The sequence below is a fragment of the Chiloscyllium punctatum genome, chromosome 25, assembly GCF_047496795.1.
Source record: "Chiloscyllium punctatum isolate Juve2018m chromosome 25, sChiPun1.3, whole genome shotgun sequence".
Classification (NCBI taxonomy): Eukaryota; Metazoa; Chordata; class Chondrichthyes; order Orectolobiformes; family Hemiscylliidae; genus Chiloscyllium; species Chiloscyllium punctatum.
Genome location: NC_092763.1, coordinates 23,722,244 through 23,749,433, shown reverse-complemented (window position 1 = coordinate 23,749,433; position 27,190 = coordinate 23,722,244). Strand labels below are relative to the sequence as shown.

Below are 27,190 nucleotides of genomic sequence, written 5' to 3'. Positions count from 1 at the left end.
TTAACTTTGTACACCCGAGTCCAACCCCGGCATCTCCAAATCATGCAGACAGCTTGTCATCTTAGGGAGGAATGGGCAAGGATCTCTTGATCCAAAGCCAATCAGTATCTGATCAAGGGATTAGGCGTCTCACAGGTGGGTGCTTGTTTGTAGTTGCATGGAGCCCCAATCGCAAAACCTACTCCTCTGCCTCCCCATCACTTCCCTTACTCCTAGTTCACCCTGCAATCCTTGGACTCTGAATGTGTGTATCTCCAGCAGGACCCATGGCCTCCTCTATGACATTCCAATATAAGACCCATTGGCCTGTGTTTAGTCAGCAGCTCCCTCCAAATGGGACCTCAATTTGATTCCCGGGGAAGTCTACTTGTGGCCTTGCCACTGTCTAATTGAATTGTGATGCAGCGGGCATATCCCTGGAAGAGACAGTGTTAGTCTCTCACTAGCTCTCCTACCTTCAGAAGTTTCTGATCATATTATGGAAGGAAACAAAACTTAAAAATGTGGTAAGGAAGGAAGATTTCCAAAATGATTTGAACCCTTTGAGCAATAACTTTGTTAACAGTCTCCAAAATGGTAATCAATTATTTATTGATAATACAGCATTTAATTAGAACACTTTCCAGTACAAATGTCAACACAAGCTGAACTCCAATGTTATGGTAATGCCATAAAAACAGATGCAGAACATGAGCTTGACTGAAAATAAACTTGCCTTTTGTTTAAAGTGTTGAAAAAGGGAAGATTGATTCAGAACAAAGGAATCTTGGACCTTGAGCGTATTTTGTTACAGTCGTCTTTGCAATCACTGGTCCTCCTGTCTTATAGTATCTCAGCAGCTGGGACCCATGGGAGAACTGGCAGTGGGTAAGTGAGTAACATGGTTGTAGAGGTGAGTGTGTCAGTTTTGCACAACATGAACCTTGAAAACACAAAATTGTCAGTGGAAGGGTTTCTTTTCAGAATTGTGTCCATCAGTGACAATCGATTACAGTTTATGTCAATATGGTTTAAGGTGAGGGGAAAAGACTTAGATGCCAAAGGAAGTGGTGGAGGCTGGTACAATTACAACATTTAAAAGGCATATGGGTGGGTATATGAGTCAGAAGGGTTTAGAGGGATATGCCAAATGTGGGCAAATGGGACTAGGTCAGATTGGAATGTCTGGTCAGTGTGGATGACTTGGACCAAAGAAACTGTTTCTGTGGATGCTGCAGTTTATGGATAGCAGCAGCTTTATGATTCCAGTATCCTGTACTGTCTTCACTGGGAAGCTGCTGTCAACAGCATGTCTGCAATTTACATCTGCTTCAGTCGCCTGCCTCACATTTGCAAATGCTACCTCTGTATTGTGAGTCATAGCTTTTGCAGCAGACAGTGGCAATTGTGGAAAATTACTTTGAAGTGGTTTGTGGTCAGTTCTGAATGTGATTTTGTCTCCTGGAAGTAGGCATTGATGAAAATGTTCACAAGCAAAGCATTCTTTGTCAATTCAAGTGTAATGCCCTGGAACTAAATGCAACCCGCTGTCCTTGCTGCATCAGGGTTGTTCCAAGTCCTGTCTCACTGGTACTGAGGGGTGGGACCTTGATGCCAAGTGCAGTCTCTCTCACATCACCTGTGCAATCCATCTCTTTGGACCGTGTTTGGATCTAAGCTGCCATGAAGCCAGGAGCTGAGCGGGCCTGGCTGAACCAAACTGAGCATCAGAGAGCAGGTTATTGTTGAGCATCTGTTGTTTGATAGCAACATCACTTTGTTAATGATTGAGAGGAGACTGCAAGGGCAGTTATTGGTTCATCATTCGATCTGTGCTATTTGTCAGTTAGATTCAAATGGACAAATTGCTTAGGGCCTTGGCAGGGTGTGGAGCCGGTGCCTTCAGTCATATTGCTGCATGTTGTCAGGGCTCTTTGTCCTTACTTTATCCAGTGCCTTTATCCATATTCTGATATCATGTATATTGAGATCTGCAGAAAACTGAAATCTTTTCTGACACTCTCTGCATTGCGCAACAACTGTTCTAACACGAGGTGATGGGCTGTACACTGAATGTGCTGATGGGTTTAACAGCATTGGAAAATAAGCTTCCTCTTGATAAGGCTTTATGTTGGGATTGTTGTGTGCTGGGAGGAAGACGATACCGTTAACCTTAACACAGGTTTAAAATGTCACGTGAATGATAGCTATGAAGGTGGAAAAATGGGACCAATGTGGACATTACCTACAATCAAAAATAAAACACAGTCCCAGTGAGTTTTCTTTCTGTAGGAGTCCATTTCAGTCATAATGCTGTTGTCATATTTTAGAAGGGACATTACAGAGATGGAGCTGAACGTTAGAAGGAGCTGTCCATCACTGTCATTGTGGACACACAGATATTTCTGAGCAGAGGAATAGTGGGCTGAATGGATACATCCTGTGCTGGATGATTCCAGCAACAGGGAACACGTATTTTATTTGTATTTCATGACGGGGTAGCCAGTGTGCCAGGAACATGTGAAGTTAATTGGAGTCTTAAAATTCTCCTTATTATACACCTCGAAAAAGATGCTGTTCTGCAATAACATTTCCCTGGAATCAGGGTGGAAGATTTTCACAAATGAGTTCAGTCACAGGGAATATTTGAGTAAAATTTAATCAGTATTTAGGGCTAGATCCCATTTATCCATCAGCTGCAGCATTCACTCACTGCACTGATTTTTGGTTTGGATCATTTTCAGTCCCAAATGCAGCTATCACCACTTTCTGTGCAGTCTCTGTAAGATCATCCAGTGCAGCACTCAGCAATTTGTAGGTCACAAGGAACGAAGACCCTGCTCCGAAGATGGAACCAATCACTGGGATGGTGTCAAGGGCGAGCTCGATTGCTGAAACGGTGACAGCAACAGCACCCCAGGCCAATCTGTTTATGATATCGGGGGTTATCTCCCCCCCGACCAGGGGAGTTGTCACCACTGCTTTCAGATCCTCCACAGGTTTCCCTGCCCTTTTGGCCAGACTTTGAAGAGAGGAATCATTCAGACCCAGACATTGACGGAAATGTACTATTCCTCCAATTACTATCCCAATGTCACAGCCCAGGGAGACTCCAGGAACTGGCACTGCCCCAATTACCCCAGAAAGTGTCGCCAACATCCAGACTCGTTTCCTTAGCTCTTTCCTTTTCTTCTCCACAATCTCCAAGCTGACATTTGGGAGGGCGAGGATGAATACACTTTTCTTTATATTAGGAAGGCCATCTTCCAGAGCTTTATTTAACAGACTAAAATCATACAGATTCAGGTCAAAGTTTGATATCAGGAACACACTGGGTGATGGGATCCCAGCCTCTTGCAGCTTGCTGACACAGTCATTCCTGATCTTCTCCAGTTCTTCCTCTTCATTAAATTGTCTCCCACTCTTTCTGTTTGAATCAAGATCATTATCAATTTTAGATCGAACAAAATAGAAATTCTTACCAAGCTGTTTAATCTCTTTGGCAAGTCGTGTGTCATTTTCTGTGAATCGACAGGCTGAGATGATGATGAAAAAGTCATACCTATTAAATTTCATTTCCTTCAAGTATTTATTCGCAGGGAATTTTTTGGTCCCAATTCCTGGCAAATCCCAGAAACAAACATTTGGCAGGTTGGGATGTTTGTATCCCTTTGGCTCCATTGTGGTTTCTATGTTACCGACTTCAGCTGCTCCCTCATCATCGAACTGAAGTCCTCTCATCGCATTGATGAAGGAAGATTTCCCTGCACCTGATTCTCCCGTTACTGCAACATTAAGCTCGGTATTGTCCAGTTGAGTTACTTTCTGCTGTACTACTGTTTTAACCTTTTCCACTCCACCCGTGTCATAATCAGACTTGAGTTTGGTGAGCTCTTCATCAGTGAAGAATGTAGAGTTTGAAGATTCCACTGTTTCATCTTCTAAACAATTTGAAGTTTCAGCTCGTTGATCTCTGAAAGAAAATAAGCTTAAATAATGAGTTTTGAGAAGATTTGTAGCTTCTGGGGGTTGAGGTTCTGGGTGTAAGTTTGCTCGCTGAGCTGGAAGGTTCATTTTCAGATGTTTCATCACCATACTAGGTAACATCGTCAGTGAACCTCCAGATGAAGCACTCGTGTTAGTGACCTTCTTTCTATTTATGTGTTTAGTTTCCTTGGGTTGGTGATGTCATTTGGTGTTCTTTTTCTCAGGGGGGTGGGAAATAGGATCTAAGTCAATGTGCTTGTTGATAGAGTTCCAGTTGAAATGTCAGGCTTCTAGGAATTCTCGTGCATGTCTCTGTTTGGCTTGTCCTAGGATGGATGTGTTGTCCCAGTCAAAGTGGTGTCCTTCCTCATCTGGATATAAGGATACTAGTTACAGTGGGTCATGCCTTTTTCTGGCTAGTTGATGTTGATGTATCCTGGTGGCTAGTGTTTGGCCTGTTTGTCCTGTGTAGTGTTTGTTTCAGTTCTTGCAAAGTATTTTGTAAATGACATTAGTTTTGCTTGTCTGTATAGGGCCTTTCAAGTTCATTAGCTGCTGTTTTAATGTGTTGGTGGGTTTGTGGGCTACCGTGATGCCACGAGGTCGGAGTAGTCTGGCAGTCATTTCCAAGATGTCTTTGATGTGGGGAGAGTGGCTAGCGTTTCTAGATGCGTTTCTTCTGCTTGTTAGGGTTTGTTGGGGAAAAATCGGTGGACTGTGTTCATTGGGTACCTGATCTTTTTGAATACTTTGAACTCTATCAACAAACATATCGACTTGGACCCCATTTACCACCCTCTGAAAAATAGAACAGCAAATGACATTACCAACCCAAGGGAACCTAAATACATAAATAGATAGTGGGTCACTAACATCAGTGCTTCACCAGAGGCTCACTGATGATGTTACCAAGTTAGGTGATGAAACATCTGAAAACAAACCTTGCAGCTCAGCGAGCAAACTTACATCCAGAAGCTTAAATAATCCTTAGAAATGTTCAGAGCCTCCTAACACACTTAATTTTTCACTGACTATTAAAATGAAATCATTGTTTTAAATAAAGCTGGTTGTAATGGCCAATTTCTACAAAAGGTCTTATGTGAGCAACGAGATGAATGGCAGTCGTCCCTCTTACTGATGGACCCATTACATATAGGTTCATTGCTACTGCACTTGAGGATAATCATAGCCTCTCTCTCTCTTTCTACAAAGTAGCAACCAAATGTCTACCTCCACACGCCAAGTTCCTCTTCACAAGCCTATGAATCACCTTCCTTCATTCTCCTAAGCCCTCCCAAAGGAGTGGTTCCAAACTGTTATTTGTGAGGCTCAAGTGGCGTGATGGATCAAGTGAACTGAGGGTTGGTTAAAGCCCAAACCCAGGGCCTTGCTGTTGGAGATACTCCTTTTGTGTTGAAGGACTGAAGCAGAGGAGAGTTTAATAGGGTACAGGAGCTGTATGCCTGCCAGTGTACTTTCTTTACAAACAACATTGAGCAAGTGTAATGTGTTGCACTGATTGGTTGTATTCTCGAGGAGGAAGAAGCACAAGCTGTTCAGCTTGGGATGGCAAGGCAGCGCGGTCACATGGTATGTGTGTCCTGTTGTATGTGAGAAGTCATGGACGCTACCAGTGACATGACCAACCACAAATGCAAGTAATGTAACCAGCCACAGAAACCTGAGCTCTGGGCTTTGCAGTTTGGATTGGCAGCTAGAGTCACTATGATGCATCTGCAGGACTGAGATCAAGGTGGATAGCATGTTCACAGAGGTAGTCAAACTGCAGGCTAGGATCTTGTAGACAGAAGGACATGGTTGACTGTCAAACAGTCCTAGAGAACCAGGAAGAGAACCCTAATTAATTTTCTAGTTTGGATATTGGTGAAGGCATTGGTTCCTTTATGAGTGCAGTCAGAGCCAAGTTCATGGCACTATGGGTGGTTCTGCTGGACAAGAGGAGAGAATGAGACAGGATTCATTAGTTAAGGGAACTGGCATTTCGGTGTTACTCCCTGGTACCAGGGCCAACAGTGTCATTAGTGATTGCAGGACATTCTTCTGGGAGAAGCTGAACTAGTGGAGTTCGTGGTGCATATGACTTGGGTAGAAACAGCAAATTTCAGGGAACTGGAAAGGAGATTGAAAAGCTGGATCCCTAGTGCAGTAACTTCAGAATTCCTACTGAGAGTCAGCACAGAATTAGGAAAATGGAGCTTGCGCCTGGAGAATCTTGTGGAGAGAGGGAGAGCATGGAGAAGACGAGCATCTTTGCAGGGATGTTTGCTCGTGCTGCTGGGGCTTTAATGTTTTTGAAAGGGAATGGGAAGCTGAGAAACTCAGATTTGAGTGAAACAAATCCACCAAAAAAAAAATAAACTAGCTCCAACAAATGTAGGCATATTGAAGTTGGAAGTCGGAGAACAAGGTAGAGAAACTAAATAGTTACTGTGTCCACCTTTGTAGAAGATACAAAAAAATCTCCCAGAAATACTAACTGACCAAGAGCGTATGGAACAGAGTGACTGAAAGGAATAAGCATTCATAAACAGTTAATGCTGGAAAAGTTAACTTGATTGAAGGCTGGTAAGTTTCCTGGACCAAGTTAGCTTCATCCCAGAGTGCTAAAACTGAGCCCAGATGGATACTGGATGAATTAGTGATTATCTTTCAAACTTCTGTAGATTCTGAAAGCATTCCTATGGACTGAGAAGAGCAATGTTACACCACTATTCACAAAGGGAGGAAGGGGGAGAACTGCAGAGCTGTTACCTTGACATCACTCATTGTTAAAATCTACAGAAGATGTAATAAGTGGCTATTTGGAAAAGAATGATAGAAGTGGTCAGAGTCAACATAGACTTGTGAAGGGGAAGGCTTATTGACAAACTTATTGGTGTTTCTTTGTGGTGATTACTTTTAGCATTGATCCAGGAGAATCAGTGGGTGTGGTGTATTTGGATTTTCAGCTCCCTTTTGATAACGCCCCAGGTGGGTTTGTGAATGGAATTAGAAGGCATGAGGTTGGGGCAAAACATACAAATATGGCTAAGACTGGGTTAACAGTGAGAAAGCTGATATTAGGAACACCGAACAACTTCAGTTATCTGAGCAAGATTTCATGGTCTCAAAAAAGTTCCATTAAAGAGGAGTTTCTGACACTGGTGCGCCAATTGCATCTTTTGTTTGCAATGATTAAAAGTGAATTTGGATAATCTGTACTAAAGAACATGTGGAAACGCTGGAAAAAACAAAGAAGCACAAGAACATCAAGCACCAGCGACTGGATTTTTTTTACCAGGGGTTAGTTACACAGCTCTTTGCAAAAGTAAGTGTTTTATTCCTGTCACTTTACCCGGCCACTCATAAAAAAAAAGATAAAGAAAGTAAACACATGAGCAAGGCAGCCTGGAATGTTGCTCTAGTGTTATCTCCTGTCGCTATAGTCACAAGATACTTCTGAACAATACAGTTAAAATTCTGCAATTTGCAGAATGCAAAAATTAGTTTGTTTAAATAGCAGACTTAGCAAAATTATAGATTTAAACGAACTCCCCAGTAGAGCACAACGTTACATCCTCTACTCTCCTCCATAAATACGTAGAGTGCTTAAGGAATATTTCAGGATTTGGTCTCCATTTAAGCAATATCCAGTGTTTGTGTACATTTTAACTCGATTTAATGAAATAAAAACACTGCAAACCATTTTTTTTACATTTTGTGTTCAGTATGGCTTCTTTTGTTTACGATCAGGTGAGTTATCTGAACAGTTAGCCAAACAAAATACTCCCCACCCGCCTCTTTCAGATAAATCAAGGTTGCTCTGTAAATAGATTATTGTCAAAAGTCAGACTGTTTACCAGTGGGATTTGGTAAGGATCACCACTTGATTCACTGCTGTTCACAAGATGCATAAATGATATGGATTTGGAGACCAATTGTCAGATTTCCAAAGTTGCTGAAGATACCAAACTGAAATAAGTTATGAAGAGTATACCAGGAGGCCTCAACACGTCTTGGACAGGCTCAGTGAATGGGTTAAAGTGTGATGGACAATAACAGCAGAGGATATGGAGCAGATTAGGCCATTCAGCCCATTGAGTCTGTTCGACCATGCAATAACATCACAGCTGATCTAATAATCTTCAACTCCTTTCCTGCTTTATCCAAATAATCTGAAATCCCCTTAATGCTTAAAAAGCTGTCGATCTCGATCTTGAACAATTTTACCGAATCCATCCTACAGACCATCCTCAACAGACCTCTGCATGAAGAATTCCACAAATGTACTACCTTCAGAGAAAGTGAAATTCCCTCTAATCTCAGTTTTAAATACATGAGCTCTGTTTTTGACATTATGCTCTCAGGTTCTAGGTTCTCCTACAAGAGAAAATAATTTCTCTTCATCCATCCTATTAAGCCCCTTCAGAATCCCATGTTTCAGTAACGTCTCCCTACATTCCCCGAACTCCAATTACAGGCACAGCCTGTTCAACCTCAAAAAATAATCACCCCTGAGCTGCCTTCAATGTCAGTACCTCTTTCCTTAGGGCAAGGGGAATAAAATCCTTCCCAGTATTACAGCTATGATCTGACTCGTGCCTTGTATTGTTTCAGCAAGACCTCCATATTTTTATTCACCGTTTCCTTTGAAATAAAAGCTAAGTCTAATTCCCTTCGCTGTTACCCACTGACCTTGTGTTTTAGCTTCCTGTGATTCCTGTACAAGGATGCAAATTCCTTCCGTTATGCAAAATTCTGCAGTCTCTCATTTCGACAATTTTCAGCTCTTCTCTACTTTCTTCTAAAATGCATAATCTCACATTTTCCCAGATTATAATCCACCTATCAAATGTTTTGCCTGCTCACAGAATCTGTCTAAATCCTTCTGCGGATTATTTCTATCCTGCTCACTGCTTGCCTCCATTCTATTGTGTTACCTTACACTTCACTATCGTATATTGGGGAACCTTGATTATCCGAATACTAATTATCCAAAAATCGGATTACCCGAAGGTGGTCTCGAGGTCCCGATAGAAACATTACATCAAAGATGTCTTTTGTTTACAATGATTAAACAGGCACTGTCTCCAAATGACTGACCTCCTCCCCTCTCTCGCCACACTTTCCCTAGAATTCTACAGGGGGATGTACCCTAAACCACACCCCCTCCTTCCCAAGATAATCTGACCAACACTGTCCTGTACAGGGCAGAGGTGGAACCTGTCAAAAAGGTGCAGTAAAAAGAAGTGTGTGTCCTAATTCGAGACCTACCCCACACAGACAGCAACAGCCGTCTTGATGTTGGTGTCCAGTCCAGCTGCCCTGGAGAGGGGTTGGGGGCAGTGTTGGAAGGCGGGGTGTAGTGTTGGATGGGGTTGGGGGGGGGCAGGCATTGTCGGGGGGCAGGGGAAGGAGTTGCATGATGTCAGGGGCGAGGGGGAGGTGTTGGATGGGGAGGAGGCGGGATTGGGGTGGGGTCTCGTGTGCTGTGAGCTGCTGCAGTCTCCTGAATGGGGAGCAGACTTTAAAAACTGAGCCCCAAACGAAAGGCATTTAAAATCGATTATCCGCCCGCCCATCTCGTTTGGATAATCAAGGTTCCTCTGTATTCAACTCCTTTATGCAAAGTCATTAGTTTATAATGTATATAATCGTGGCCCCAGCATTGATCCCTCTGGCACTCCACTGGTTACAGTGAGAATTCCCTCATTATCCTATCTTTCTATATTCTTGATTTGCTAGCCAATCCTCTGTGCACACTTATATACACCACCAGTGCCATGGGCTCTTGTCTTAATAAGTGGACCTATGGGCAATACCTTATAGAACACCTTTTTGAAAATTCAAATACATAGCATCTTGTGCTTCCTGTTTACCAACCTGGCTGAATGCCTCCTGAAACAATTCTAATAAAAAGGTGTCTGGCAGGATTTCCCTTTTGGAAAGCATTGCTGTCTTTGTTTGATTGCTTAGAGTCAACATTTTCCCCATGACAGGTGTTAAAATGGAATTGCACAGGGATTTGAGACCAGGTATAAAGATCCACTTCTATAAATCCTGAGAGCCCAGTTGGCGTATTGCGTCCAGTTTTAGTCTCCGTTAAAGGAGGGATATACATTCGTGGAGAGAGTGCAATGGAAGTTCATCACATTAATCTTGTGATGGTAGGATTGTCATATGAGGAGGAATTGAAGAAACTACATTTTGCAGAAGGGTTGACCGCATTGACTCTGATAAAAAAAATCTGATCACACATGACAGGTATTTATACATATGAAGGCTTTTGAATCTAAAATCTGGAACATCGTCTCCAGTTAAGTGGGAGGCCATTTAAGAGGAGGAGGAATTCCTTCACTGAGATGGTGTTAGGTTGTTGTAAATTGCTGTCCCAGAGGGATGTGGAAGCTCAATCATGGAGCATATTCATGACAGAAATCAATTCAGTTCTGCAGAACAATCACATGGAGATCATGAGGATCTAACCATGATCTAATTTACTGGAAGAGGAGGCTCCATGGGCTGAATGACCTTTTCCTGTTTCTATGTTCCTTTGAGCCTATGACAGAATACGAGGAGTTTCTTGACCAACCTGGAGCTGGCTCCTCCCATCCTCCTTCTGTGCCTCTCACTGCTTTCCCCGTCTGACTGCCCAGTGATTCCAGGGAGCTCTCCTCAGAAAGGGGAGAGGGGCCAGAGGGCCGTAGCTCCTCCCACGATGTCACTTCTTTGTCTTTGGTTGTGTTCGGTTTTCTCCTGTTGGAGGGAGAGTAGAGAGAGAGAGTGGCAGCACCTTATTCATCATCAGATAAAGTACAAGACAGGTGTGAGGAACCCCCGTCCTTAATCAAGAACATGAACTTCATCCCAGAACATTTTACATCTTCACCCGGTCAGTGTGTGAGGGAAGGAGTGAGATGTGTTTCATCTTCAATATTTTCAGGAAATTGCTCTCTTTGGGGAAACAAAGAGGGCAGGCTGAGTGGAAAATAGAAAAATATTGTTAGTGCAGGTTTTACTGTACAAATAAAGTTGTCTGAATGACCTTCCCTTTGATTAATGTGCAAATTGGCTGGTATCTGGTGGTGATGTGCAGACACTGTGTGGCAAATTGCTACAAAGTTCCTCATGATTTGCCCCATTCCAGCTTTAGCCTCATGAACATGGCCTTTTTACTTCATTTCACCCAAGGTTTTCATGATGTTGTTCCATTTACATATGAACTGGCCACAAATCTATTTGTGACTGAAAATCACAAAATGACTGATTTGTTAAATAGGTAAAAACAAGGACTGCAGATGCTGGAAACCAGAGTTTAAATTAGAGTGGTGCTGGAAAAGCACAGTAGGTCAGGCAGCATCCCAGGAGCAGGAAAATCGACAATTCGGGCAAGAGCCCTTCATCAGTAAATAGAGGCAGCGTGTCTGCAGGGTGGAGAGATAAATGAGAGGGGGATGGGGGTGGGGAGAAAGTAGCATCGAGTACAATAGGTGAATGTGGGGGTGGAGCTGATAGGTCAGAGAGGAGGGTGGAATGGACAGGTGGAAAGGAAGATAGGCAGGTAGTACAGGTCATGGAGACGGTGTTGTGCTGGAAGGGGAGGTGGAGGGGAAGGGGGAAATGAGGAAACTGGTGAAATCCACATTGCGAGTCTGTTTCAGGACATGAGAGTATTTTTAAGGCAACGAGATATGCGCACTCAGCATTCGCACCCAAAAAAGTTTAAATTAATTTCATGCGTTTGTTTTTAAACCCTGCGGATAAGGAGAAACAAGGTGGTTTGTCCATATTGCCAAAGACTCCGAAGCAGTTTCTCAATGTTAACTTTCTGCTGTGTCCAGTCTCCACATCCTGTCACTTGAATACAACTCACTCCCTTCTCAAAAGCACGACTAGACATTCCCTGCAGTTTGCTCCGGGAACAGTTTCACTTAGATTTGGCCTCCTGCAGAATTCTTTATGTAAAACTTCAGAGTTCGAGGGTGAAACAGATCGACAGAGGCAGACTCTCCCAAGTTGTGCTGTAATCCTGTTTAAATTTAAATGCAATTCTCTCTGAATGTGACACCTGCACTGTTTTGTTTTCATTTCCTGGTCCTTACCTGCACTGTCTCCGTGGAGGGGGCGAATTTCTCCCTGTAGTTCACACTGAATGCACACCGATGGTATCTGTGATCTCGGTGTCGCACTCACTTTGTCAGTGAACAAGGAAGCTCGATATTTAAATACAAACTTAATGCGCAGCAAATGCACAGTAAATCTGACCAATGAAAATCAAAGGCCAAGCAAGGTCACTTGTTACTGGGGAGATTTTGCTTTTACAATTTACACAAAAGTGAGAATCTAAACAAAACTCAACTTTACCCCAGACAAGAAGTTGGGGACTGGTATCTGCTTGAATTTCAGATGCAGTCACTGGGCTGGATAGTTGGAGATGGATGGGTTCAAACAATTCCTATTTGACGAAATGACTTTGCTCTGTTTAAAAGTCGCCCTGTAGCTCCATGAAGTTTCACTTTCCGGGAATTCAGTTCCTGATATGAATCTGTACATCACTCAGCTCAGGAACACGTCAGCAGTTTCGATTGAAATTTCACCAACAAACAAAGAAGGTCAAACACCAGCCAACACTGAACCGCTTAAAGAACAAACGGCTCCTCAAAGCAAACCCCTCAATCTCTGATTATAAAGACATTTTTAATCCATCTGTTCAGACATATTATAACATATCGCGGGGGAACAATGGCCTTCCGAGATCGGGACCCAGGTAATGTACCAGGAAATGAGTTTGAATACTGCCAGGATAGATGGTGAAGTGTGGGTTCAATAAAAAATCGGAAATGAAGAGTCTAATGGTGACCTAGAAATCATTGCCAATTGTTGGGAAAAATAACCCATCTAGTTCACTCATGTCCTTGAGGAAAGGAAACTGCTGTCCTTATTGGGTCGAGAGTAGACAAGCAGGAGGCTGGAGGAACACAGCAAGCCAGGCAACATCAGGAGGTGGAGAAGTGAATGTTTCAGGTATAACCCTTCTTCAGGAATCGAGGTGGGATTAGTGGATACTGCGGATAAATGGCGGGGTGGGGGGGAGGCGGGGAGTGGTGGTGGTGGTGCTTTATAGCTGGGGAGAGGGTCAGAATGGTGAAGTAGTGATAGGGGAATACAGGTGGTGGACACGACCTGTTTGGGTTGTGGGAGAAACGAATCTCGTTGGTAGATACAAGGAAGGGTGAATCAGAGGAGTGGAAGGGAGGATGCGAAGCTGGAGAGGGATGGTTGGGAAGATGGTATCCAGTCTGGCCAACATGGGGTTCTGCAATGTGGTTGACTCTGAACTGCCCTCTGGGCACTGGTTGGCCAGTGGTACATCTTGTGAACGAATTGTAAATAACCCTCAATGTCTTGTGTGTGGGAGAGACAGCCTGTCTGGGCGAGCTATCCATTATTGCTGTCTCTTCGAATGATCCTTCATCCTTGGATCTGCTGGACCTATAATTCCAGTACTACACAGTGTCAATGATTCTTACAGTGCTCATAAAATAAATGAATATTCTCCACACTCTTAACAATAGATACGAACCATCCTAACCCACGCTAGAATCTATAGAGTGACTACATAACAGTATTTCTGATTGCTACAGCATCAAGAAATAGTGCTTCATCTTTGTAGGCAGTTAATGAGCAGCATCAGTTCCTGAACAGCAGGAAAGAAAACTGCAGTAAAATCTGAGATGGATGCAGGAAGCTCACTCCCATTCGGCAGGGGTAAGGGTCAGCAGTAATAAGGTCAGAAGGGTCTTTAGAATTTCCGCCGCTTGTTCACGGATATAAACGCAGACTGCCAAACACTGAGAACTGAAACCTGCAGAAGAGGATGGTGAGGTATGCATGCAGACAGTGTGATCTGCACCAATCCATGAACTACTCAGACTGTGGAAAAAAGGTTAACTAACTTCTGATTGTCTAAGATATCGGTGAGAATCTACATTATCCACCACTCAGCCTTCACTTCCGTATACACCAGGTTAAACTTGGCCATGGAAATCTGCTGATTATTTCCTCACCCTTTCCTCAGCTAACCAAACATGTTGATCACACTTGGAAGAGGCACTTAGGATGATAGTAGATATTCCAGGTGGGAGAATTCAACTTTCATTACCAACAGTAGCTTGGTGGTCCCGTTGCTGACAGAGTCCTCAGGGATAAAATTGCAAGATTTGGTCTTTCAGTCGCTGGTAAGGAAACCAACAAGAATGAAACATCTACCTGAATTCACCGTCAACAAATTCTCTGTTGCAATATCATGACAGTAATGGTAGATGTAATAGTCACATGGTCATTTTCCCTCCAACACCTAGGACTGGTGTGTGTTTTGGCCGAGTTTCTCAGCAGCACATAGCAGTATCCTGGCCTGGTCACTTAGTGGCTCATGACAGTCTCTCAGCTTGGTCCCTCAGCCCGGAGTGACGGTATCTCACTGTGCAAGTGGCTCCTGCCCGGAGGCACTAGGAGGAGATCGGGGAAATGGCACTTCAGCAGCGGCAGCAATGCCACCACAGCCCAACGCGGGAAGATCAAGTATTGAGGAAGGCCCCCCTGTATTTGCAGCAGTGATGTCGAGCACAGATAGCTGAGGTCTCCTGGCGGGCGAGCTCAGTGGAGGGTTAATCAAAGACTGCTGAATTCTGTTATTTTTCGAGTTTAAATTAAGAAGCACCCTAATGTTAACTATTATCTTATTTCTTTAGTTTTTTTTACTTCTTTTATGAAGGTGGAGCTTAACGTTTAAAAAAATACTGCGGATGCTGTAACTCAGAGTTCTGAGGAATTGTCACCAGACCCTCAGTGTTGATTCTGATTTCACTTCACAGATGCTACCAGTCCTGCTGAGCTTAACATTTTAACTTTGTTTCTTTTTCTATTTTGTATCTAAGTTTTTTGTACCCAGGTGCCTTTGTACCTAAAATGGAACCATATGTGGCAACACTATACACTTTATGCTGTACTCCAATACTCATGTACTTTAACTCACATGACAATAAAATCTAAATATTGCACTACCACTGTGCTAAATACAACTGGTTCATTATCAGGTCTATAAAATGAAAACTTGAAATCCATGAGATACTGTGGACCACCATCAGCAGCAAGAATCATATTCAATAACAATCTGTAGCATGGTTCTGGAAATGCCAATCTTCCATTCCCATTCACCAGGCAATGGGCTTTATTCAATGAAGAGAGCAGGATCTGTATCTGGAATTGCACCAGAGATACATAAGAATGAGGTACCCTTCACAGGGCCACATGTATGTGATACAGCTAACTAATTCCCTAGTCAAAAGCTCAGATCTATGATTTCGAGTCGAGAGTGTGATGCTGGAAAAGCACAGCAGGTCAGGCAGCATCTGAGGAGCAGGAGAATCGATGTTTCGGGCATAAACACTTCATTAGTAACGAGGCTTGTGGTTCAGGCTTGAAAGATAAATGGGAGGGGGTGGGGTTTGGGGGAAGGTAGCTGGGAAAGCAATAGGTGGATGAAGGTGAGGGAGAAGGTGATAGGTCAGAGGGGGCAGTGATGGACGGGTCCAGAGGGTGCTTCTGAGTTGGAGGCTTGGGACTGGGATAATGTAGGGGAAAGGGAAATGAAGAAGCTGTTGAAATCCATGTTTATCCTGTGTGGTTGCAGGGTCCCAAGGCAGAAGATGAGGTGTTCTTCCTCCAGGCATTGGGTGGTAACAGTTTGGTGATGGAGGAGGCCCAGGACCTGCATGTCATTGTCGGAATGGGAGAAGGAGTTCAAGTGTTCAGCTATGGGGCGATGGGGTTGGTGGGTGCGGGTGTCCCAGAGATGTTCTCTGAAATGATCCACAAGGAAGCGTCCTGTCTCCCTGATGTAGAGGAGACCACACCGGGTGCAACATTGGTAGAGGTACAGGCAAATTTCTGACGGATGTGGAAGGATCCCTTGGGGCCATTGATGGAGGTGAGGGGAGTGGTGTGGGTGCAGGTTTTTCATTTCCTATGGTGGCAGGGAAAGGTGCCAGGGGTGGGGTGTGGGCTGGTGGGAGGGGTGGACCTGACGAGGGAGCAGTGGAGAGAATAGTCTTTCCGGAATGCTGGTAGGGGTAGAGAGGGGTCTTTGCTGGTGGGGTCTGTTTGTAGATGGTGGAAGTGGCGGAGGATGATGCGATGTATGCGGAGGTTGGTGGAGTGAAAGATGAGGACCAGGGGTTCTGTCCTCATTCCATTGGGAGGGGTGGGGTTCAAGCGCGATGATGTGTGATGTGGAGGAGATGCGCTGGAGGGCATTGTCAACCACATGGGAAGAGAAATTGCGATTGTGGAAGAAGGAGGCCATTTGGGGCTTTCTGAGGTGGAATTAGTCATCCTGGGAACAGATGTGGCGGAGGCAGGGGAATTGGGAATAAGGAATGGTGTTTTTACAGGAGGTAGAGTGAGAGGAGGTGTAGTCTAGGTAGCTGTGGGAGTCGCTGGGCTTGTAGTAGATGTCTGTGGTTAGTCAGTCACCAGAGATGGTGATGGGGAGGGAGGTGTCCGATATGGTACAGGTAAATTTGAGGCTGGGGTGGAAGGTTCAACCTCCTCGTGGGAGCATGAGGCAACGCCAGTACAGTCATCAATGTAGCAGAGGAAAAGGTGGGAGTAATGCCCATGCTGGGAAGATCACCATCCACCCCACCAACCTCCACATACATCGCATCGTCCTCTGTCACTTCTGCCGCCTCCACCTCATTCCTGATGAAGGGCTAATGCCTGAAACGTCAATTCTTCTGCTCCTTGGATTCTGCCTGACATGCTGTGCTTTTCCAGCAACACACACTTGACTCTGATCTCCAGCATCTTCAGTCCTCACTTTCTCCTCTATGCTTTGGACTCCTACTATATCAGCTCATGACTGGCAGTGGACAATTAATTGGAGGAAGAAATCAACCACAGTTCTGCTGAAAAATTCTGGGCAATCTGCAAGTGCTATAATTGCAGAACTAATGTACAAGTGACCTCCAAGTAACTACAGAATCCAGTGCGGCTGCTGAATCTCACTTCAATTGTCAATCTCGTCAGGTCTGAAGGGAGACCTTCAAGCAAGTAACACATCTGCAATGATATCCAACTGTTATCAGTCGAAAAGTGTGGTACTGGAAAAGCACAGCCAGTCAGGCAGCATCCAAGGAGAAAGAGAGTTGATGTTTTGAGAATAAGCTCTTCATCAGGACATCATGCTCATCGGATGCTTCCTGATCTGTTGTGCTTTTCCAGCACCATGCTTTTTGACACTGATCTCCAGCATCTGCAGTCCTCACTTTCTCCTCATCTTAGAGTCATAGAGATGAACAGCATGGAAACAGACCCTTCGGTCCAACCTGTCCATGCTGACCAGATATCCCAACCCAATCTAGTCCCACCTGCCAGCACCTGGCCCATATCCCACCAAACCCTTCCTATTCATATACCCATCCAAATGCCTCTGTTCTCATATTTGTAAGTATCTTATCTGTGCCTACTTTCAATCTTTGTATCTCTATTTTAGCCAATTACTATTTTTAACAGGCAATAGCTTTCATCAATAGTTGCAACTAAACTGATCTTTAACTGGTTTGAAATCAAAGTTTTGTTATTGGTATTGTTTTAAGTAAAACACTGGAAAAAGTAAGAGGTGTTTAAATGAGCTATACAAATTCACAATTCATGGATCACTCTGCACGCAGACCTGGTGTGGTGCTGACTCTTGTGTTTGATTAGCACTAAAAACTGAAAACTTATGCACATCAACTGCAGATTTTTCCAGAGAGTGTCCAATGTCATTATTATTGGGTTATGGGGCAAAGGCTGGAAATTTTCAGCAAGTTAGAATGCACTGACAGCTGGTGCAGACATAATAGGACAAATGGACTCTCCATCTGTGCAGGAACATTTCTGTAATTCCCATGAACTGATACTTGAGAACAGAAAATGTGGAATTCCCTGTGATAGAGAACTTGAGGAAGATAGCACAGACACATAAATGGGAAGCTAATAAAATGCATGAGGAAAAAAGAAGATTTGATGAGAGAGTGTTAAATTAAATGAGGTTGGAGATAGCATTTGTGGAACATACACATACTGAATGACCTATTCCTATAGCGTAAAATGTTATGTAACTGTTGCTGAAAAGGTGAAAACTAAAGAGAGACTTTCATTTATGTAGCACCTTTCATGGCCAGCTACAACTCAAAGTGATTTATAGACAATGAAGCAATTATTGCCACGGTTGTAATGTAGGAAATAAAGCACACGACAACAGATTATAGTCCACAGGGTTTATTTGAAAGTATAAGCTTGGACTTTCAAATAAACCTGTTGAACTATAACCTGGTGTTTTGCGATTTTCAACTTCGTCCACCCCACCCCAACACTGACACCTCCACATCATGGAAAGAAAGCAGACAATGTATGCACAACAAGCTCCCACACCTAAAAAAAATATAGTAGTGAGGTAATCTGTTTTTGTGATGTTGATTAAGGACTGTATATTAACCAGGGACAAATCTACCACTTCGAAATAGGATCTTCTACATCAACCCGAAGGAGGCAGATAGAGGCTCAGTTCAATCTTTTATCCCTGTTCTCTCAGTACTGGACCGGAATTTCACCTTTGATTACTGTGCCCCTGTCCTGAAGTGGGACTTTAGACTGAGAAAGCTGTGACTTAGGCAAACGTCCTCCTGACTGAGCTGCAGCTGACTTTGTTTGAAAAGAAATCCAAATCCTCTCTTGAAAAGTTTAAAACTCTGCCTGTGCCTGGACTCAGTTCTTCACAATACAGACTTTCACCCATCCACAACGTTTTCAAACATGTCTGAAATATCTTCTGGTATTCATGTTTGTTAAAACAAATTGCCCCCAGCAACACATGAGCACCAACTGTGATTCTGATTGGAGGACCATACAGCAGTCTGTCCCACTGATTATACTGGGGGCTGTACCACACTATTAGGCTGTTTCATTCAACATTGCGTGAGTGCGAGAGAGAGAAAATAACGGCAGCTCTGCATTAAGGTGCTGACAGTGGGAGAACTTCACTGATACTCTCCTCTTTCAAGGAAGCAGCACAGGTAAGGACCAAGAATCAACCAACAAACTGGAGGGGAGGGGAGTCAGTGAAATAATGAGGGAGAATCACATTCAATAGGTTTAAACCAAATTACAGCTCAACTTTAAACACTGTAACGAGTGATTCCTTATATTGTTTCGATCTCTTCAAAAAGAGATTATTCAAAACACCAGCTCTGAAAACTCAGGAGCGCTGAGGTGAAAGCATGAAATGAGGAAGTGCCAGTTCCGGAAATGTTTGGGGACATGAAGTGGGACATGGCGGTGTTGTTCAGTGACGGTGGGTCTTGAGAAAGCCAGCGAAATGACCACTCTCGACTGAAACCCCAGCTGCAAGTAGCAGGGGTAAAAACAAAATCGTTTAAAATGATCTGTAGCTTTCCGGGTGTCCGGGCCATTTACTGAGCTTCGAGGCGGACACAGATCCCACTGGAGAGAGCTACCGTGCATATTGTCCCACTCCCTGGCTTTAAACTTAGTGTTTCAGGTTGTGCATTCTAAAACTGTGAAAATCTCTCTCTTAGCCATTTCTCTGCTGTAGTTCCTCACACCAGTCTCGTACTTTATCTGATGGTGAATAAAGTGCTGCCACTCACTCACTCTCTGCTTTCCCTCTAACAGGAGAAAACCGAATTCTGGATTAGTGGTGCTGGAAGAGCACAGCAGTTCAGGCAGCATCCAAGGAGCAGCGAAATCGACGTTTTGGGCAAAAGCCCTTCATTTACCTTAGGAGAAAACCGAACACGACCAAAGACACGGAAGTGACATCGTGGGAGGAGCTACGGCCCTCTGGCCCCTCCCCCCTTTCTGAGGAGGACTCTCTGGAATCACTGGGCAGTCAGACGGGGAAAGCAGTGAGAGGCACAGAAGGAGGATGGGAGGAGCCAGCTCCAGGTTGGACAAGAAACTCCTCTTTTTGTGTCTCCTGTTCGAACACAGCCTGTCATTGTAACACATGCCCCTTGCTCAGTGGCATCACTTGTAATGAGTGTGTACTGACAATTCTCCAGCTCCACTACCTCCATTTAACCTCGCCACTTCTTCACACCCAACAGCGCATTGGCTGTGTTCAGTCACACTATGGACTGTGGATTCATCTGTCAAAGTTCCTCAATTGGTCAGTTGTGGCCTGGGGAACTTGGCCATAAAGGGGGCAGAACAAATCCATGGATTCCCCAATATCCGATTGGAACTTTGTAACCTGGTCTCGCCCTGATTGTACACAATGTACCCAATCTGAGTGTGGAACAGTGGTGTCTCTGGACCATGCCAGTGGTCACCCAATGTCTGACCAGATTTTGGATTAGTGGTGCTGGAAGAGCACAGCAGTTCAGGCAGCATCCGAGGAGCAGCAAAATTGACGTTTCGGGCAAAAGCCCTTCATAAGGAATAAAGGCAGAGAGCCTGAAGCATGGAGAGATAAGCTAGAGGAGGGTGGAGGTGGGGAGAAAGTAGCATAGAGTACAATGGGTGAGTTTTTACCAATGTCTGACCAGACAGTCATTACAAATCCAGGGGGTCATTGCAGAGGCCCGGACTGGCTGTAATGCCTTTCACACAGGGCCTTATATATCCTCATCTTTCAATAGATAGACTGCAAATGTTTCAGTGAGCGGTGGTCAGTGTAATTCAATAAATCTCTTTTTGAAAATGGAAAGTGAACATGTATAGCAAAGGAGAATCAGATTTTTTTTATTGTTTAATGTTCCTGCACACATCCTGTTATTCTTGTTGGCCTGCCCAATCCCTCAGGAGCTCCATCTCTATCTGTAATTGTGTGTGAGAGAGAGAGAGAGAAGCAAAGGAATCTTTTCACTGTTCAGTGCACCACTAGTCCAGATCTTCCAGTTAGTAATGGAATGGGAGCACAGCCCTCTGACTGCAATTGAAACCATCCACTTGGTTCTATGCTCACAGTCCCAGCTCCAGGTTGTATCCAGTGCTTAGCAGAATTGGGCAGGGATGTGGGGGGGAGGGGGTAAAGAGGAGGAGTTGGGGAGAAGGAGGGGGTAGCTGATTGCAGAAAAAACAAAGCCACATCCCCTTTTCATCAGAAACTGACGGTGCACTCGTTTGGGGGTCTATCTCCTGTTCTTTGACAGAGTTCTTCAATGGACATGTCTGCCCTTGACACAGCAGAGCGTCCCATTGCAACACTGCTCCGATTCTGACAAAGTCCATCCCTCTCATTCCCCCCAACATTACTCAAGCCCTCCTCAAATCCCTCAACAATGTCCAACCCACCATCACCCACTTAATCACTGCTCATCTCCCTTGTTTAGGCTCACCCTTCTTGCCATCTAGTTCCTCTCCTTCAAAATAGTCTGCGAGATTGCTGACAATGTTGGAAATGATGTAAACCTTTTACATTGAAGCCAGACATGCTCAATAAATAATAGAAAACAGCCGATATTCATTGGGCATGTATTTAAGGTTTGGTTTGCACCAGTAAGGGGAGTTGTTTAGGAAGTGATGAAAGCAGGCTGATGTTTGTATTGAACTATTAAATGCAAATTTGTAGTTGGAGAAGCAGACTGACTGCTACCTCAGAAGTGGATGAATAGCAGTTTGACACCAATCTCCATATCAGTTAAAGATTAAAGATTGAAAATTATGGCTTTTATCAATTTCTCAAAAGAGGCAGGTTCATGACCTACAGTCAAACCTAACCCTTGCCTTCCATCTCCATGACGAAAACTCAGCTCAGAACCGATTGCCCTGGGTCATACAGATCCCAGATCCCTCATCGAGGATTAATGTTATTTTGCATTTCTGACTGTGTCACAAAAACCCATAGTAATGAATGACGAATGCCATTTGTTCACTAATGTCTTCAAAATCCAATTTGTTGTGCTGTGTTACTGCAAATTATTTCAAATAGTCTGATGCAAAACATCATGTGCAACATTTTTGCTTTCAGTGATCAAATGGCTCCATCTCCAAACACCTCCTTCACTCAGGAAGAGCTCAACAAACTGAAGTCTGATGATGAAACTTCATGGGTAGTAAAGGTTACACCATTACGCACAAAGTTAGATGATCTGGATTCTACAGAGCTGAACATTGCAGTGACAGGAGAAACAGGCTCTGGGAAATCCACCTTCATCAATGCAATGAGGAGCCTGCAGAGTGATGATGAGGGAGCAGCTGAAACTGGGAACATTGAAACCACAATGGAGCCTATTGGGTACAAAGATCTCAAAATGTCAAATGTGCGTTTCTGGGATCTGCCAGGAATTGGAACAACGAAATTCCCAGCAGATAAATACCTGAGGGAAATGAACTTTAATAGGTATGATTTCTTCATCATTATCTCACACTGCCGGTTCAAAGAAAACGATGCAAACCTTGCCAAAGAAATTACACGGCTTGGGAAGAAATTCTACTTTGTGCGATCTAAAATTGATAATGATCTCAAATCAATGGGAAATCACTGCAGGATATTTAATGAAAAGGAGGAACTAGCAAAGATCAGGAATGACTGTATCAAAAATTTACAACTTGCAGGCATCCCATCACCCAATGTTTTCCTGATATCAAACTTTGATCAGAACCTGTATGATTTTAAACTGTTAAAAAGTAACATTATAACATAATTTATCCCTTGGATTCTGTTTTCCCATTTAATTAGATCATGGCTGATCTGCATTTATTTTTATCCATTCCTCTTTGTTCTGTAACCCTTCACACTCCTTAAGTAAACAAAACTTAATTTCAGTTTTCATTGTTCAGGGTGGAGGTAACATGGGGTGGGGAAGGGGGAGTGGCTGGAGTTTCAGATTTCTACTATCCTTTGTCTAACTAAGTGCTTCTTGATTTCAACCCTGTCGGACAAAGACTCATTTTATGTTGATGCACCTCTCATTAGACTCTCGCACCAGAACTGTAATTTCCTTTAATCCAGCCTTGCAAGTCCTTGATGCATCCTGCATCTAGATGGGGAGATAGGGGTATTGTAGTAATAACACTAGATGAATAATCCAAAGCCTCACGTTAATTGTTGGGGCCCTGGGTCCAAATCCCATGATGGCAGGTGGCGAATTTTGAATGCAATATGAATTTTAAAGGTAGACTAAAAGTGACTGTGTAACCACTGTTGATTGTTGGGAAAACACATCTGGCTCACGAGTATCCTTACCTGATCTGGCCCAAATGAGACTCTGGACGCACAGCAACTTGGCAGTAAACTGTCCACTAGACAAGTTAGAGATGGGTAAATAAAGTCATAGAGTCATAGACATGTACAATACGGAAACAGACCCTTTGGTCCAACTCATCCATGCTGACCAGATATCCTAACCTAATCTAGTCCCATTTGCCAGCACTTGGCCCATAGCCCTCTAATCCTTTACTATTCATATACCCTTCTGGATCCTTTTTAAATGCTGTAATTGTACCAGCCTCCACCACTTCCTCTGGCAGCTCATTGCATGCATGCACACCCTCTGTGTGAAGAAGTTGCCCCTTAGGTGCCTTTTCACCCTAAACCTATGCTCTCTAGTTCTGGAACCCCCCCACCGCAGGGAAAAGACCTTGTTTACTTACCCCATTCATGCCCCTCATGATTTTATAAACCTCTATAAGGTCACCCCTCAGCCTCTGACGCTTCAGGGAAAACAGCCCCAACCTATTCACCCTCTCCCTGTAGCTCAAATCCTCCAACCCTGGCAACATCCTTGTAAATCTTTTCTGAACCCTTTCAAGTTTCATAACATCTTTCCGATAGGAAGGAGACCAGAATTGCACACAATATTCCAACAGTGGCCTCAGCAATGTCCTGTACAGTCGCAACATGAGCTCCCAACGCCTGTACTCAATACTCTGACCAATAAAGGAAAGCATACCAAACACCACCTTCACTATCCTATCTACCTGTGACTCCACTTTCAAGATGTTATGAACCTGCACTCCAAGGTCTCTTTGTTCAGCAACACTCCCCAGGACCTTACCATTAAGTGTATAAGTCCTGCCCTAGATACTGACCTAGCCAGCAATGTCCTTATCTGGAAAATGAATCCAAAAAAGATCTGAGAAATAAAATATCAGGATTGCATGGGGAATGGCACTGAATGCATTGTTCTTGCAGATGGCCATCACAGACTCACCAGCTGAATGGCCTGTTCCTGTGTCATAACCATTCAAGGTCAACTAGATCATCCCTCAGTTTTTTGTTATATTCGAGGAAACACAGGCCTGTGTTATATTGTCCTCAGAACTCAATGCTTTTCTGCCATGGTATCTTTCCATTGACTACCAACTGACTCCTGAGGTATAAGATATAGAACTGTCGGCAGGTTATCCTGCTCAGGTCTGATCTGTACAATTGAAGTCTGACCTAAAACCCTGCTGAGATAAAGTCACACATTCGATTTGTCTATTCAATTTTGTTTTTGTCTCTGTCCGTTAACTTTCAGTGAATTTTGTAACTGAACTCCAAAAGCTATCCATTCAATTGTATCTTCACTTCTCACCATGTAAAGAATATTCTGATATCATCCTTCAATCTCAAAACATTTTCATGTTGAACTCCATGTGCCAGTTTTGTTGACCATTCCTAATTTCATCTGTTATTTATTCAACCCAATTTCCCCTGCTCCTTTACTGCCACATCCTTCCAAAGTCAGACGGGTGAAAATTAAGTCTGTAATACGTGATCCATCTGTGCTTGATGTTGCTCCTGGCATACCATCCTGCACTCCCCATCTAACCAGGGTTGGTCTCCCAGATTGAAGATCATGGTTCAGTGGGGTATATGCTGGGCCATGAGATTGCAGACTGCAAAAACCGAAAGAACTGTGGATGCTGGATATCACAAACAGAAATTGCTGGAAAAGCTCAGCAGGTCTGTAAGCATCTGTGGAAAGAAGTCAGCGTTAACGCTTTGGGTCCAGTAACCCTTCCTCAGAACTGATAGTAGCTAGGAAAATGTTAGTTTTTGTGCAGAAGATAGGGTGGGGGGAGGGGATAAGGTGTAAACAACAAGTGGAGACAGAGCCCAAAGAGAGAGAAGAGCAGTTGGACAGACAAAGGAGTGGATAGTGATCAGGCTGGGAGAGAGAATAGCTACTAATGTGGACAATTAGTGGCTAACAATGAGTTGTGTGTAATAGATCAGATTCCCTACAGTTTGGAATTAGGCCCTTTGGCCCAAACAATTCACACTGACCCTCCAAAGAGTAACCCACCCAGACCCAGTCCCCTCTGACTAATACACCTGACACTATGGGGAATTTAGCATGGCCAATCCATCTGATCTGCACAGGAACCCGGAGATCTTGAGGAAGCCCACGCAGACACAGGAAGAACATGCAAACTCTACACAGACAGTCACCCGAGGTTGGAATTGAACCCGGGTCCCTGGCGCTGTGAGACTGTAGTGTTAAACACTGAGCTACCGTGCTGCCCCTGTGATAGGTGACCATTTGATAACAAAGCCTGGAGCGTGGGGGTTCTGGTAAGGACACTGGAGAAGCTCAAGCCCTAAAGTTGTTGAACTCGAGATAGAGTCCAGAAGCCCTTAGAGCTCTCAAGCGGAAAATGAGGTGCTGTTTATCCAGCTTGCGCTGAGCTTCACTGGAACACTGCAGCAAGCCTGAGGCAGAGACGTTGGCCAGGGAACCCAGTGATGTGTTAAAGTGGCCAGCAGTTTTTTTGTGAGCAGAACCTAGGTATTCTGCGAAGTGGTCACCCTTTCTATGCTTTATCTCCGCAGTGTGGAGCAGACCACATTGTGATGCAATAGACTAGATTGAGTGAAGTACAGGTAAAGCGCTGATTCACCTGGAAGGTGTGTTTGGGCCCATGGATGCTGAGGAGGGAGGAGGTAAATGGGCATGTATTACATCTTAAGCGGTTGCAGGGGAAGATGCCATGGGGCTGTGGGGGAGGGGGTTAGGGGTGGTGTTGGGAATGAAGGAGGAATGGACCTGGATGTCCCGGACGGAACGGTCCCTGGGGAAGGCTGAGAAAGTGTGGAGAGAGGAATATGTGACTGTTGGTGGCAACCTGCTGGAGGTGGCAGAAGTGGCAGCTAATGTGGATACTGGTGGGATGATAGATGAGGACAAGGGGGACCCTATTGCTGTTGAGGGAGAGAAGAGAGGGGTGAGGTCTGAAGCGGAGTCTGGGAGATGGGTCAGACCTGGCTGAGGACCCTGTGTTGGGGAATCCCCAGTTGAGGAAGCAGGTGGACATTTCAGAGGTTGCAATTGAACTGTTGCATAATTAAACCACTGATGGTTTACAGGGACTCGTGGATGCACAGTTTTGGATGCTACATCTGCTCATTACCTGTTTAGCACCTGTGTAGTGCCACACAACATAATGGAGAGTTGTTCCAATGTGAAGGTAGGACTTGTCTCCATAAGGACTGTGCAGTAGTCAGTCTTACCGATACTATTATGGACAGATGCATCTATGACCAACAGATTGAGGATGAGGTCAAGTATGTTTTTTTCTCTCATATTGGTCCTGCTTTTATATTCATGTCCAAGTGCTTCTCTTGTACTCCTTAGATACTTCTGCCTCCAACTCCATTCCCTCTGGTCCTCATATATTCCTGTACTAAAGCTCTCAGCAATTCTTCCACTACCCTGCTGCAGGCAGCTCTGGCTATTCTTATAGATCCACTCCTAACTCTAGCAGCTAAAGCTCAAGTGTAAGATAGTTTCTACCTGTAAGGGTGAACTTATATCACCACACAAGCTCAGTCGATCACGATATGACGGACTGGTCCTGGGAGGAGCTAACTAGAATCTTGAATTCGACTGTGCAAGGTTTGCTCAATGTACTGTCTGAGTCACTACGGTCACACCAGAGTTGTACTCAGTGATTTTTCTTAATGTTACCAGCACATAGCTGATGGAGTAAAGTGAACCGACTCTGAAATTGAGCCTGATTGCCTCTTGAGGCAATCTCAGATTAGTACAACATTCTAGAAGTAATTTACATCAAATCTATTTACTCTTCATCAAAGTTGAGCCATCGTCTGTCTAAGATGTTGTCTGGGTAACCTTCCCCACATGGTATTAGCAGTTCAGGCTAACAACAGCTAGAAAGAATGATGGAAGCATATCCATCTGAGGCACCATTATCTGGTGGTAGGCAT

The 27,190-nt window shown here is 44.1% G+C and overlaps 2 protein-coding genes across 4 annotated transcripts; one reads left to right on the top strand and one right to left on the bottom strand.

Annotated features, from left to right (window-relative positions):
- Positions 1-574: 574 nt before the first annotated feature.
- Positions 575-19,846, bottom strand: LOC140495752 (interferon-inducible GTPase 5-like). Of its 2 annotated transcripts, none has more exons than XM_072594821.1 (3): positions 19,809-19,846; positions 10,559-10,722; positions 575-3,952 (listed from the first exon to the last, which is right to left on the bottom strand). In XM_072594821.1, exons 2-3 carry the CDS (start codon positions 10,576-10,578, stop codon positions 2,689-2,691), a joined length of 1,284 nt encoding a protein of 427 aa, XP_072450922.1. In that variant the 5' UTR covers positions 10,579-10,722; positions 19,809-19,846; the 3' UTR covers positions 575-2,688. The 2 variants fall into 2 exon arrangements, with proteins under 2 accessions (XP_072450922.1, XP_072450921.1); XM_072594820.1 differs by lacking the exon at positions 19,809-19,846 and adding an exon at positions 12,069-12,234.
- LOC140495753 (T-cell-specific guanine nucleotide triphosphate-binding protein 2-like) lies at positions 18,837-25,938 on the top strand. 2 transcript variants are annotated; one of them, XM_072594822.1, is made up of 3 exons: positions 18,837-19,085; positions 19,705-19,977; positions 22,004-25,938. In XM_072594822.1, exons 2-3 carry the CDS (start codon positions 19,958-19,960, stop codon positions 22,677-22,679), a joined length of 696 nt encoding a protein of 231 aa, XP_072450923.1. In that variant the 5' UTR covers positions 18,837-19,085; positions 19,705-19,957; the 3' UTR covers positions 22,680-25,938. The 2 variants fall into 2 exon arrangements, with proteins under 2 accessions (XP_072450923.1, XP_072450924.1); XM_072594823.1 differs by lacking the exon at positions 18,837-19,085 and adding an exon at positions 19,416-19,428.
- The last annotated feature ends 1,252 nt before the right edge of the window (positions 25,939-27,190 follow it).

Bases quoted from the DNA above. Each gene is read 5' to 3' on its own strand.
- LOC140495752 (XM_072594821.1), bottom strand. From the start codon at position 10,578: ATGGGAGGAGCCAGCTCCAG. The intron at 3,953-10,558 runs GTTGGTCAAGAA...ATTTTCTTTCAG, and splicing joins ATGGGAGGAGCCAGCTCCAG to AGATCAACGAGCTGAAACTT.
- LOC140495753 (XM_072594822.1), top strand. From the start codon at position 19,958: ATGGGAGGAGCCAGCTCCAG. The intron at 19,978-22,003 runs GTTGGACAAGAA...TTTTGCTTTCAG, and splicing joins ATGGGAGGAGCCAGCTCCAG to TGATCAAATGGCTCCATCTC.